Source organism: Chrysochloris asiatica, unplaced genomic scaffold (assembly GCF_000296735.1).
Source record: "Chrysochloris asiatica unplaced genomic scaffold, ChrAsi1.0 scaffold00124, whole genome shotgun sequence".
NCBI lineage: Eukaryota > Metazoa > Chordata > Mammalia > Afrosoricida > Chrysochloridae > Chrysochloris > Chrysochloris asiatica.
Genome location: NW_006408642.1, coordinates 6676396 through 6690929, shown reverse-complemented (window position 1 = coordinate 6690929; position 14534 = coordinate 6676396). Strand labels below are relative to the sequence as shown.

The following is a 14534-nucleotide window of genomic DNA, read 5'->3' as shown; positions in this document are numbered from 1 at the left end:
GGACTCAAGTGTGGCAATGGTAGTGAGGTTGGCCCAGGATTGGGCAGTGTTTCGTTCTGCTATGCAAAGGGTCGCTATGAGTCAGTGCCGACTCGATGGCACCCAACAACAACAACAGACAGGTCTGGTAAAATGAGATGGGGACAAGACTCTCATTATTCAATAGGGAGTAACTGTTATCCTGACAAATTGTGATTGTCACAAGTAGAAGTTTTGTGGCAAGTCCCGGAGTGGAGGACCCTGGGACCGTTAAGAGAGAGGATCGGGAGCTAAGTGTGGGACCTTACCTAGAGAAGCGGCAATGCCAGAGATGGAGGCAGAGATGAAGACATGGAGAGATAGAGCAGACTCATGGAGGGAGAGGGGATGTGTACTGGTGGCCGGGGAACAGGGTGTGTCCTCCGGCTATCTGAATGATTGTTTATTCCTGTGTGTTTTGGTGCACATCTAAAAAAACAAAGCAAAAACAGATGGAACAGAAGCAATACTGTTCAATGATGAAGCATGCAGGGGATTGTAATGCAATGATTCACTGCAATGAAACAAAATGATGTTCCTCCATGATAACTATCACTCAATTCACAATAAAAACTTTAAAAAAAAATCAATGCCCCCTCCATGGTAAAGCCTGATGACGTACAGAAGCCCCTGCTTCCCCACGTGTACCCATAACCAACCATGGCACCAACTGTTTCCCGCTTTAGTTGTATGCTTGTCTGAATCTCCCCACTGGTCTGTGATGACCTATAGGTCTAATGCTTGGTGAGTTGACACTGCAATCTGGTCTTAGAACATATCACACACACATATCCTCCTCACAACAGTGAAATGGAATAAAAACTGCCATGAAAGTTAAAACTGGGCCCAGCCACAGAAGTAGTCACTGTTGGCTGAACTAACATGTCACTTTCTTCCTGCCTCTGCTGTTTTTCCCATCACCAAGGGGTGAATGTGTGTATGGAGTATGGGGAGGGAAAGGATGGCCCTCCAAAGTACAGCGTTGTTCTGTGTGCACAGCACACCACCTATTTAAAAAACTGCGTGTTTCTCATCATAGCGTGACGAAGGGGGTATGGAAGGAACTAAAGTACTTCAGTCCAGGCTTTGGCTGCTGCTCTTTACTCTCCTCTTCACACCTGGAAACACTGGTCTCTAGTGGTTTCTTAATGTTCTGTTGTTTCATGAACTCTTAGAAAATGCGTTGAAACAGAAGCCCCTGCTCACTTTGTTTCCACCCATGCCAAAATCCTGAAAGAAAAAGCTACGGCCAGTGTCTACGTGGGCCCTTCCTTTGCTAGACCTTGAAACACCTCAGATACGACTGCTTTTAATAGCTCTGCTCACCTCATCTGCTTCTCTAGCAGGCTGGCTAATATTTGGTCAACTACTAAACTGTCCAAGCCCACACCTGCTGTTCCTGGAGCACCTGAGTACAAAGGGGTAGCAGTGTCAGCTCATGTAAGAAGAACTGTTGGTGAGGGAATGCTGAGGAGGGGGTGCAGTAAGAGAATTTGAGTAGGACCGAAAAAGGCTTGCATAACAACTGCTTGGGGCTAAGGATGTGCATGAAAATAATGAGCACAGCAGGACTTAGTCCAGCTCTGAACAGTGAGTAAAAGGAACCAGGGGGAAGGGAAGGCAGAGGCTTCACATGGACAGCTCCACATATGCTGCTGGCATAACACTGCAGAGACTGGGCACTGTCATAGGGACAAGCCAAGTGGAAATGCCACCAAGTGTTTTAATGACAATGACACATTGCCCTGTCCCTTCCTAGTCCACGGCCTGTCTGTGAGCGATAGTCACTTCTGTGTCTCCAACACAGACTTTAGGGTCAACACAGAAGAGAAGCATGATCAAAAGACAGTTACGTGGAAGAGGGAAGGGAACAGAAAGAAAAGTAGAGAAAAGGGAGCGAAAGAGAGTAGGGACTGGGAAACATGGGGTGGGGTGGAGAAGTAGAAAGGAAAACAGGACAAGGTAAAGAGAAAATAGGAAAGTGGAAAGGGTGAAAAAAGATTAAGAAGAAGAAAAAAAGCACAGGACGGGTTTTTGTTGTGATTATTGTTAAGTGCCATGAAGTCAGTTCCAACCAATAGCGACCCTGTATAGCGTTTCCGAGGAGCACCTGGTGAGCTTGAACTGCCCTTGTGGATCAAACTGACTTTGCAGTCCAGCACATTAACCCACAGTGCCACACCAGGACTCCAGAGGAAGGGTAGCTAGGGAAAATGTTAATTCTCTGATTCTAGAGCAACAGAAAGAGCTCTGGTAACATAGTGGTTACGAATCAGGCTGCGAATTGCAAAGTCAGCAGTTCGAAACTACCAGCTGTTCTGCGGGAGAAAGGTGATGCTTTCTGCTCCTGTAAAGATGTACAGCCTTGGGAACCCTGTCCAGGACTGGTATGAGTCGGAACCAACATCACAGCACATAACAACAACAACAACATAGCAAAATCGGTTCAAAAAACAGGCTTTGGACAAATCTGAACTTCTGCTTCTGAGTAGGGACTACCACTGGTGCCACATGGGAGGTGGAGGGACCGCTTTGGGAGCTGCGGGGGCTGGAGACACCCTGCCAGGCACCTCTTTGCCTGCAGCTGTAGCCTTAGCAATGGGCCTACCTAAATTCCTGAGTGGACTTGAGTTGAGTCACAAGCCTGCTGTTGATCACTGCCCATAGAGCAGATCTCTGATGTAGCTGGAGAACCTAAAGCCTCTCACCCACAGGGGTTAGAAGATACCAGTGGGTAGCAACAGCTTGTTGTTATTTTCAGGCTGCTCACCAGAAACATGGAGTATAAAAACATTTGCGTGTTGAAGTCTCCCCTCAATTCCCTACACTGTTTCTTGGGCAAAGCCCTAGCCCAGATCACTGCAATCACATCTGCAGGGGCAGGCAGCCCTCTCCCCAGCATACCCTGCGCAGTGGGCTGTGCCTCAGACACAAGCCATCCAGAGCTCATACTTACATTACCACCTCCAGGGACATGCTTAATATTGTCCTTGGAACCACACTTGGACTGAATATGGCTGTAGTTCATTTTTTTGGAGACTATCTGGACCTGGAGTGTTAGAGAACAGAAAAAAACAACACAGGGGAGAGGGCTAGTTAGAACCGACACAGGGTAGGCAGTGAGTCCACACATGACCACAATGACCAACAAAGACTGTTGTTAAAACTTCACCCCCAACTTCAGTAGAGCAAGTGTGGAAACATATAGAAGAAGGAATTTGAAGAAGAAAGGGAGTGAAAACATGAACAAACAACACAATAACAGAATCAGATGATATACAAGTACTACATGATCATCATCACATCACTGCTCCTTGGGTGTTGAGGGGGAACAACAGTGTCCAGTGGTTCTTCTCTGCAAGGGTCCTACTGATCTGGATGGGTCCCTACCCAAGTAAGGCACCTACCTTACCATTCGGACCTAGAATTGTTGCAGTCAGTCAGACCCATTCTTGGAAACAAAGGCTGCTCTAAGAATCAATGGGCAGCTGGCTAATGAGGCACAGATCAACTTGCAACAGGCAGAAAGGGGTATTACTCAAGTATACATGCAAATGAGTTAAAGAGGCTGCTGGACCTACCATATCAGCAGCCTCTTTAACTCATTTGCATGTATATCAAGCCCTTGATGCCAGCTGGAGCACAGACAGCTGCCACACTGCCACACAGAGCCCAGAGATTTAGGTCTACACTTCTGATTCTAAGGTTAAAACAACATTTCTAGTCTGAGTCCTATGCTCTCTGAGCTTCATATAAGGAGAGAGCAGCAGGTTCCAGGGAGGACTACACTGATGCATAATCAAGAGGGGGTCAAAGACACACTGTACTGTGAGCCACATCTCCCTCTGAAATACACTAACACAAAGGCTATGGCTGGAAGGATCTGGAACAAAGACTTCTTGTTGGGCTTTCTTAGGAAGGACTGTTAACAGCTCCCTTTTTTTGCTGCAGAACTGAAAGCCCTTTCTAAATGTTGCACCCCCAGGCTAAGGCTTTCTACGGAGTACAGAAATCCACCCTCAGAAACTCCAACCCATACAACCTTGTTTCTTGCTTTCTTTACAATTTCAGTGATGAACTTGCTAGCAAACCACTTTACATGAGCCCTGGTCTGAACAAGAGAAATGTAGTACCTCTAGTAGTCACCCAGAAGACAGTGCAAACTTCCTCACCTTCCCAACAGTACACATGCCATTTCGCATCCTCCCTCCCCCGCCCCGCAAGAGGCCTGCCCACCCCCTACTACAGCTAAGCAAAGGAGGTGTCATACAACAAGTAGGAGGGGCCTGGCTCCAGGTGTGGAGTATGGAGTTCCAGCTTACCTGTCTTCAAGTCAACACTGGAAAACCTATGCTGAGTGGGTTTCCATTGGGAATGAGCACCTTAAGAGGTTCACATAAGAGGTGACTCTGGAAACCAGGGCAGATGAGGCTACTTCCACGCCCAGCAGTAATATGATTATTAGAGGAACTTTCCCGCTCTACTTGAAGCATAGGGGCTCCAAGTGTCAGGTGCCAGACCATTGCCACTGCCCTGTCTCACTGAGGAAGAACCCAGGTGTTCTATGTGCCAATGTATGTCTTCACATGGATGAGGGATGGGCTGCAGATGAAGGTCAGTATGAGGGAAGTGACAATGTTTCTGGAGTCATTTAATCCAGCTGAGTAAGTATTCCCCAAGAGCTGACTCTGTTAATATTCAGAGGCCGATACAAAATTTTTCTGATGTCATCAAACAGAGGAGGAAACACTGAGGAGTAGAAGCTAGTTAAGTATAGGAAGAAAGTGTGAAAAGGGAAAGTAGCTGGAAGAATATTTTATTATCTTTCACCTTGGAGAGGTAAAAGTCTAGACAAGACTCACTTTCCCAGCAGGTGGTTTCTGTGCATTCGCAATAGGGCCGGCTGTTTTAGTGACTGCGTTAGGTTCGGGCTTTCGAGCTGTAGCAGATGCCTCTGTTTTTTTCTCTACTTTGGCCTGGATGGAGATAAAGGGAGGGCAAATTCAAACCAAGTGGCTAAGAACTCAAATGCCCAGATAGGAAGAAGGCTGCAGGGACTCAAGTCCATATCAATCACGACAGCAGGCTGCAGCACGCCACCTTAGCTTCCGGGGGGATGGGGTGGGGTGGGGAGGGGGTGTGTGTCGGGAAACACACATTTCCTAGTGTGGACTAAGCCAGAATGCCTTGGAGAGAAGTCACAGGTCAAAGTCCTTAGATGTAAAGTCGAGACAAAGATGCCATTTATGGAAAAAAAGGTACAGAAAAGGCTGAGAAAATCAAGCTGGTGGTTTTCACTGAGGTGAGGGTAAGGTGTTGAGGGGGAAGTGAGCGGAAGGTTATTATTTTCAACTCACACTGGCTTCCTGTGCAAACATTCTAAAATGTTCCAAGCAAGCTATTACGGTCACCAGGAACCACTGTTAGTGATGGAAAATGCTGCACTCCTCAGGTATGCTGGTAGGCCAAGCCACTTAACTTTCTACCAAGACCTCCTGCCACTTTTGCAACATGAAAACTTAAAACGAGCAGAGAAAGAGGGGCATAGGTCACCAACACTACAGCCACCAGAGGCCTGGCTGGGTATGCCAGAACCAGTCTCTTAACCAAAGCAACTCTCTTCCAACAGTCACAGGGTCCTGCTTCATTTTGGTCCCTCCTTGATTTTTTACTTGCTCTAGATTAAAGCAATTTAAGTATTTTCCTTGGGATATGAGGTTGTGAGGAAGGGATAGTTTTAGCTTCAAAGAATGATGTCAGAGATGAGATAGCCATGGCTCCAGGTACTTGAACATTCTCGGATGGACTTCAGTCACCACCTTTTACACACAGTGAGTCCTGTGGCTGATAAAAGTGAACAATCCTCAGGTACACACAACCAGTAAATCTTAAAGTGAAACACCATGGTCTGCACCATTTTCTCCATCACCAAATTGTAGGTAATCCTTTTGTTTAGGAAAGTCAGAGGCTTGCTGCAACTCAGGCTGGCCACAAGAGGGTGCCCTAGTCCTTTTTCATTGGTCTACCTAACTCACGATTTGTGAAGAGGTCTCCCCTCCACCTTCTGGCTATCTTACATTCACAGTGCAGGATAAGAATTGTGAAAACTGGGTTCCTGGTTGTATGTCTAGTGTGCCTCCTCTGTTTGTTTTGAAACACAGAACAATCTTTCTGTCTCCAAACCCCTCTGGAAAGAAAAAGCCTAGAGTTTAGCCCATCCTTCCCCTGTTGCTGGGACATGAAGGCCACTATGGAGCCCAGGCTAAAATTCCATAGACCATGAATCAGCTGTCCTGACTTCTCTTCTTCTTTTGTGGGCTCTGTGGTTTGGTGTGCTAACTGGGACACGCCTGAAGAACAGGGTTGGAAATGGCAGAGAAAGAAGCAGGGGCCAGCATGCAAAGGGCCCCAACCTCCTGGGACCCACCCGGCCTCCTCCAGGCTGATGTTTGATGTTTTCTGTGGAGCCAACCTTGGAGCGGACATTCTTCAGGTCGGGGATAGAAGCACTGGTAGCGGGGCGGCTCACACTGAGAGAAGAGGAATTTGGTTTGGATGGTACAGGCTTCTTGTCCTTGGTAGGTGTCACGAAGGGCCGGAGAGGCATAGGTGTGGGCTTGACTCGGTTGGGAGCCATTCCTGTCAGGGGTGTTGCTCCTGTGGAAGTAGTGTTTTTCTTCACAGAAGTGGTGGAGGTGCTCTTTGAGCGATTCAAGTCCGCTGTAAAGGTAGAAGTAAGAGATAACAAATGGTTCAGGGGATCAGAGCAAAAGGAAAGTTAAGTTAGGGTTCTACAAAGCAGAGGGTGGGATATTATTACCTGGTGCAGACTTTATAGCCACCTTTCTGACCTCTGCGACTTTTCCCTCAGTCTTGATGGCTACATAAAGAGTTTCACTTTTAGCAAACTGATTTACTGGATGTCTCGTCCAATACTAAGTCATTCATTCACTCAACTATTACTGAATACTGACTGTGAGCAAGGAACTGTGCTAGTCCCTAGAACAGAGTAGTAACTGGTCAGCTGTGTGTACACTTGGAGCTTACAGATTGTGAAAGGCCAGGTATACATCTACTCTTCTCCATGGTCCTTATAATGCCTTCCATGTGGCCTTAGAAGTAGGTTCCATCAGCACAAGCTTGCAGAACTGAAATGTCAATTCCTTCACATCATGCAATACCATGACCATATCATGGGGTCACAAAGAAAAGAATGGCAATTTCTACCAGGAGTTGAGGAGAGTCCCCTTCACTCAGGAGTATTCTGAACATACAGAACTATGAAACTTACATGGAGGTTCTAGGCTTGTTAAATGACTAGACTCACAAGGCTACCACTTTCCAGTGTACATCACTATGGCTGGTTTACAAGCTGACCCACATAACTGTCTGATGCTGGCTAGAGCTGTTGTTCCTTCCCTCTAGTCCCAAGGGAGGGAAGGATAGCTGATACTCACCAGTGGGCCTCTTGGGTAGAGGCATAGAGGGGCTCTTACTGCTTGGCACAGCCGTGGCAGGTGTGGCAGATATTGGGGCTTTCAGAACAGGCTGGGTACTCTTGGAGCCAGATCTGGGGGTTAGGGCGGAAGTTGGCTTGGATAGTGAGGCTCGCTTCTCAGGAATCTTAGCCTCTGTACCAGGCTAGTAAGAGAAATGTGAGAGTACAAGCTTAGGTTCAGCCACAGCCACAGCCTCAGTCCCAACATTCATGCCATATGGGTAAGCACCAGAAAGAACAAGGGCACAGTGACTGGGCAGTTACTGACAGGGAACTGTATAGTTGCTTCTAAGATCAAAGTTCTCCAAACAAAAAGAAAAACTGACCATACAGTATGCTATGTAGGGATCAGGAAATAGTCAAACTACCTGAACTATTTAGAATGAACAGCCATTAAAGGTATACTATACTGCAGTCTCAGGGTCTGTTACATTAATTTCTAGTGTATTTAACAAAATAAAATCTAATGCATTTATCACTTGTCCAGACAAAGATACCTGCATTTAATAAAACAAAAAACAAAATAAAAAATCCAAACCAAACCCATATTACCATGGAGTCAATGCATTAAATAATAAACATAAAAAAAAGTAACAAAAAAAGTAATTTCACTCAAATTCAGTCATTTGGGGGCCCACATGTTCCCAGTGAATGCTGAATAGTATGGCTCTGAAGATGAAGAGAACATGGGCTAGAGTCAGAAATCTGTGCTCCTGCCCCAAGCCTGCCCCTCACTCACAGTGGACAAAAGAGGATGGACTATGGACTAGTTCTGACGCGGCAATGTGAGAGAACAGAGGATATGAAATCTCTGACAAGATAAAAATGACAAGTGGTAGGCAGATGGGGAAGGCCTGACCAATACAGGGTTGCTATGAGTCAGAACTGACTCAACAGCATTAGCAATAAGTATCTACATTACCATGGGTTGCTGAGACAGAATGAAAGGAATGAATGTGTGTAAATATAAACAAATATATTATATGCCATTTGCATTATTATTAAAAAGTTAAACTGTCAATAGATGTGGCTCTAGCCACCTTCTTTCTGCATTCTTCATATGCTGGTGGCTCTATTTGGTTTCTTTATTCAAATAAATTGCCTTCTAATTCAAATAAATTATTTTCTAAAGATCAAAAAAAGAAGCAAACCAGGCATATGAGGATCAGAGAAAGCTTTATACTTTCTCATTCCTATTATATGATATTCTCACTCCTATTCTATGATGGACTCTCTCAGTTTCTTGGGCAGGGTTTCAACCTAGACTAGAATTCGTAGGTTCTATCAGTTTTATCTACAAGATAATACTAAAACACTGACATTTTAACATGGGAAATTATTTCCCACCATAAATTTAAAGAGTAACATTAGGCAAACTGAAAGGCCCTTCTTAAACAGAACAAGATGATGAAGCTGGAATAGCCGCTGAGGAATGCAGCCACAGCTTCAGCCAACATTTCATCTTTAAGAATCCTGTAAAGCTAATGTTGCTCCAAGTGTGACCAGTTTCTAGGCACCAAGAGAGTGTGAGTGGCCTGCAAAACTTCGAAAGGAACTCAATGAGAGGCAGTCTAATATCAAAATCAAAGTAAATCATCACATGATGCTGGAACCTGCTGAGATACACAGGAAGAGCAAAAGCCATGGGTAAAATTCACTTGTGCAGACTGAATGAAGAGAAAGCCACAGAACTGAATTTGATATGGAAATTATTCTAAAAACAAATAACTCACCAGTAGAAGGTGCAAGGGAAACTAGTTAACAAGTGCTTAAATAGGTAAAGAGTTCAGAAAAAGCTAGAAAAATGGAGGAAAAACTGAAATACATAGAATATTGTCACCAAGCAGGGCAGGGAATGGTGAAAAGGTAGAAAAGGGCTTCATTATGTGATAGATGGCTGCATCAGTGAGTTCCCAGATTAATTTCAAATCATCCTTGCCTTTTCCCAACTCCACCAGCATCAAGAGCCTGTCCATCTAATAGAGGGGAAAAGTTTTCCCTAGAACAGTACTTAGGTGACTACTTACCTTTGACTTCCCGTCTCTTGAAGGTAAGGTGGAAGACCTGGCAGTGGCAGCAGCAGGGCGTTTGGGTGGGGCAGCTGGTAGTGAGCCTGAAGTAAGGCTAATGGGTTTTTTATTCGGCCCCCCAAAGGTGGTGGGAGCTGGCCGCTTAGGGCTAGAAGTGGACTGTGGTTTGGCTTTCGTTGTTGAAGTCTTTGCAGGTTGAGTGGCCAAAGGCTTTAGGTTGATTTGTTGTTTTTTGTTTGTTTTATTTTTAAAAGGGCAACATCAAACACATAGACAAGAATAAAAACAAATTAAAACAAAAAGCATAAATTGCACAATTAAAGAAAAATATAAGCAATGAGGATAGATGCAAGTGAGAATTAACATTTCTTTCTTCTGAGTTCAATAAATGGTAGAATTAAATCAAGATACAGATAAGATATTTTGAAATATTTTCTTAAATGACACTGTTCCTGGAATTTGTCACTTAAAGATTTAAAATCAGTAATAGCTTTAAACAATTTAAATTGTAAAAGTTCACAATTTTGGCGGCTGCAATAAATCTAACAACAACCAATACTAAAAAACCCCACCTATCAACAGGCGATTAAGGCATTATTACTTGTACCTCAATGGGGCAGAGTTTTAACCCTGGCACTTGAACTTTGCAGTAAGCATAAACAACAAGTGTCTCAAGCTATGATTCATCTTGAAGTCTGCCTTCTCTTTTCATGACTGTGGATTTCAGAGAATGTATTTCAGAAAAGTTTTTCAATTACCCTTTTTTTTTTTCTAGTTGTTAAGGGAAGCCAAAGCCATCTTTACAGAACATTTCTACAGGTACTCAAGATAACATGGCCAAAGGCAGAGATTGTAAAGTTTGGGTTAGGATATTATGGTAAAATGGGAGTACAAAATATTTTCTAAGCACGTCCAAATTTGACAAACATAACAGCTCAGAAAAAAGAAATTTCAATATTCATGATTCAAGCAATAGCAGAAGATAACATGTCTTAAAAACTTATAGCAACAGAAGATGCCCCACTATTCTGGAACCTACCTTTGTTTTCTTCTCTGGGCTTGGTGGAAGCTCCTTATTTGGAGGGGCAGTGATGTCATTTCCAGTCACACACACAGTAGGCCCACCTTCTTCTTGCTTGGCTATCCCGAAAAGGTAAAGGGGAAGAAATTATGCTCAGAAAATATTTTTCCCACCCATTTAGAAAATGCAAACACAGCAGAGACACACCACTAACTAGCATTTCATTCTGAAAACAACCACAGGGCTTCTGTTGCTGAAATGAACAAGACTCTCCAATTCTCCTCACTGTACAGGAGAGCTTTAGATTCCAAGGATCAGGGAGTGTGTCCCTGTGGAGAAGCAACCTAAGTGGAGTTTACACAAATGATTAATGGAGGAAAATGACTCTTGAACTTTAGTTTCCTTTCCCTGGGGACCAGAGAAGGGGCACTGCCACCCAATCACTAGCTGTAACATACATAAGAAAAAGACGTCACCAAAGTCTCTCTCTTCGAATAAAGGTTGAGAAGTGGGGTAAGACCCAGATTATTCAATGTCCTACCTTTATTTCCTTTCCTTGCAAAGCACCATTTTATGAAGGATAAGGTTAACTTGATCTAGTCTAACAGTGACCCAGATTCCCAACAAAGCTGAGGAGATCAATAAAACACAGCAGTTACCCAGAGTCAGAAATAAAGTCAGCTACCTAAAACTATACCTACCTAGTACTACCACTAAAGAGAGGGTATTCTATGTTTCAATAAGGAGATACCTGAATTTGAAAGCATCAAAATTCCACCTCAGCATGGAGAAGATTTAAAAATGATGGCATGAAATTCAAAAGACACCAAAGTCTGACTACAGAAAAATTTAAAATGTCAAAGTATTCGAAAGCAAACAAAAAACCCAAAAGCAAAAACAAAAATCTCCCCAACCCCCAAACAGAAAAGTAAAAGGGCAAATGACAAAAAAAAAAAAGTCTCATCAACTACAAAGAGATTATACAAATATATTCAAGTCATATAAATAAATGCTATTAGCAACCAATATAATTGATACAAAAGTCAATCTCACCCATTAGAAAAATAGCCAAAATAATGCGAACCTCTGAAAGGGTCACATTAGAACATCCCAGACAGAGTGGCAGAAAATGTGAAAAATTTAAAATTATACATATATAAAAGACCAGGCTTATTGGTCAGAAAGAGACTTTTGGAATCTGTCACTATGGCCCAAGTCTGGAGTGGAACTCACCCTTGTGGCCCAATTCTCTGCCAAGAAGTAAACAGGGGCAATGGGAGAATAGAAATAAAAAGGAAGACACAAGACACAAATGAAAATAGTAAAGTTGGACCAGGTGGGACACAGCACTCTGATGGAGATACTGTAACTCAGACCTAGTGCTGTGAGTTTATTATATACATGTAGCAAAAAAAAGTGCTGCAGGCAGGGAAAAGAATGCAAAACACATTTATTGTTATTGATGCATTCAATAAGTGGGAATTTATCAGAAGAATATTAACTTGTAGTTGTTAAGGAGATAGAGAGATAAAGCAGCTAGATGTTTTTTGCAGACTTGAATTGAAGGTTATACAAGGAAAAAGCCTTGCTAGTTCCCTGTCTCCAGAGACAGCCCTGTAAGTCCCTCAGGGGGGCAGCTTGACCTAGGAGCAGCCCGATTTTCCAGACCACAACTGTTCAGTTCCAATTCTTCGGTTAAATTAACTCCTACCTCCACCCCCAAGTCTGACCCTTCAGTTCAAATCTCTCCCAACAATCTTGCAGAGGGAACATGATGAAATGAAACAATTATAAGCTGAAATTTGGGGGGACATGGGGCCCTATACTGGGAGAGGGAATAAGCTTCAGAAAGAAAGAATAAAACAATAAAATCTTTTCAGTTTGAAGTGATTATAGATATAAATAGGAGCTCTGGTAGCATAGTGGTTACGATTTGGACTGCTACCTTCAAGGTCAGCAGTTCAAAATTACCAGCCATTCCATGGGAGAAAGATGAGGCTTCTGCCCCTGTAAAGATTTACAGCCTTGGAAACTCTATGCAGGGTCGATATGAGTTGGAACCAATTCCACGGCACATAACCACCACCACAGATTCAAAGGTAGCTGCAAAGAAATGTACAGGAGCTACCATGTATCCTTCACCCAGCCTCCCTCAACGTTGACATCCTGCATAACATCTAGCATAACTCTAATAGAATAATATATTCTATTAGCATAAATGGATAAATGATGTTTTGAAGTAAACAAACATGGATTATTTAGATGTGCATTGTGAAATTTCCATGTGTTTTAGAGATTTTCCTGTGGTCTTTCTACCATTGATTTCTAACTTGTTTTCATTATAATGAAAGAGCATATTCTGTATCGTCTCAATTCTTTAACATCTATTCTTCTGCTGTTGGGTGAAGTGCTCTAAAAATTTCAGTTAGATTCTGTTGTTTGAAGCTTTCATATCTTTACTAATATTTCATCTAGTAGTTAAATCCATTGCTTAGAGTGGGGTTTAGAAGTTACTAATTATAATAGTATATTTGTCTATTTTGTCTCTTGGCTCTTTGTTTTTCATACTTTGAAGCTCTGTTGTTTGGCACACACATTTAGTATTACTAAGACTGCTTGGTGGAGTGGTCCTTTATTCCTTGCTCTAATAGTTAAGTCTCTGCTATTACTGTAGTCACTCTCTCTTTTTAAAACTTTGATGTTAATATACTGATATACTTTTTATGGCCATACCACCTTGAATGCACCTGATCTCATCTGATTTTGAAAGCTAAGCAGGGTTGGGCCTGGTTAGTACTTGGATGCGAGACTGCCTGGGAAAATTGGGTGCTACAGGAGGTCCTGGTGTGGCACTGCAGGTTAATGAGCTGGACTGCAAGGTCCAGTGTTTCAAGCTCATCAGCGACTCCTCGGAAACCTGTATAGACAGGGTTGCTATTAAGTCAGAACCGATTCTATGCCACTAAAACAGCAATACCTTTTTTATCCTTCTACTCTCAACCTATGTCCTAATGTTTGACATGAGTTTCTTATAACAAACACACTTTAGATACTGCTTTTAAATCTACTTATCTTAGTTATCCAGTGTTGCTGTAACAGAAATATCACAAGTGGACAACTTTAACTAATAAAAATTTCTCCTTTCAGATTAAGAGGCTACAAAGTCAAATCAGAGCGCTGGCTCTGGAGTAAGGTCCTTGTCTCCTTTCCACATCTGTAGACCCTGCATTCCTTGGAGTTCTCCATGTGTCTTGGCATCAGTCTTTCCCTGGATCTAGGAGACTCACAGTGCAAGGACTCGAGGTACAAAAGATGCACTCCACTTCCAGCTCTTCTTTCTTGGTGGTAGTGGTGGTGGTGGTCATGTGCCGTGGAGTTGGTTCCAACTCATAGCAACCCTGTATAGGGTTTCTGAGGCTGTAAATCTTTATGAGAGCAGAAAGTCTCATCTTTCTCCCATGGAACCACTGGTAGTTTTGAAGTGCTGACCTTGAGGTTAGCAGCCCCACTTGTAACCACTACATTACCAGAGCTCCTTTCTTGGTGGTGTCCCTCTTTCTCTGCTCACTTCTCCTTTATCTTTATAAGATCAATTGATGGGCTGCGAAGAGCAGATCTCAGCATAGAAATAATTATATTAGATCTCATCACTGGGGAATCAATATGGAGTTCTGGTGTGGCATTACAGAGTAAGCACTGGACTGCTAACCACAGGCTGATTGTTCAAATCCACTAGCCATTCATCTGAAATGTTCTATCAGGTTGCTATGAGTCAAAACTGATTTGATGGCACTTAACAAAAAAAAAACAAAACTACCAAACCACTGAGAATCCAGGCCCAGCCAAGCTGACACAGAACTTCAACTATCATACTATTCTTCCAATTTCTTTCTCTTCTATTTTTAAAATATAATGTCTTGGAGAACAAACAAGATGGCAGAACGGGTGGACGTATAGCAGAGAGCTC

General features: G+C 43.1%; 1 protein-coding gene across 1 annotated transcript in view; it reads right to left on the bottom strand.

Annotated features, from left to right (window-relative positions):
- The window catches only part of MAP4 (microtubule-associated protein 4), a 168236-nt gene that overhangs the window by 10738 nt on the left and 142964 nt on the right, over positions 1–14534 (bottom strand). Inside the window, 7 exon segments of the mRNA XM_006868836.1 lie at positions 2975–3067; positions 4881–4994; positions 6446–6738; positions 6839–6898; positions 7476–7659; positions 9544–9756; positions 10586–10719. Of these exon segments, the coding sequence (XP_006868898.1) occupies positions 2975–3067; positions 4881–4994; positions 6446–6738; positions 6839–6898; positions 7476–7659; positions 9544–9756; positions 10586–10719 (1091 nt within the window).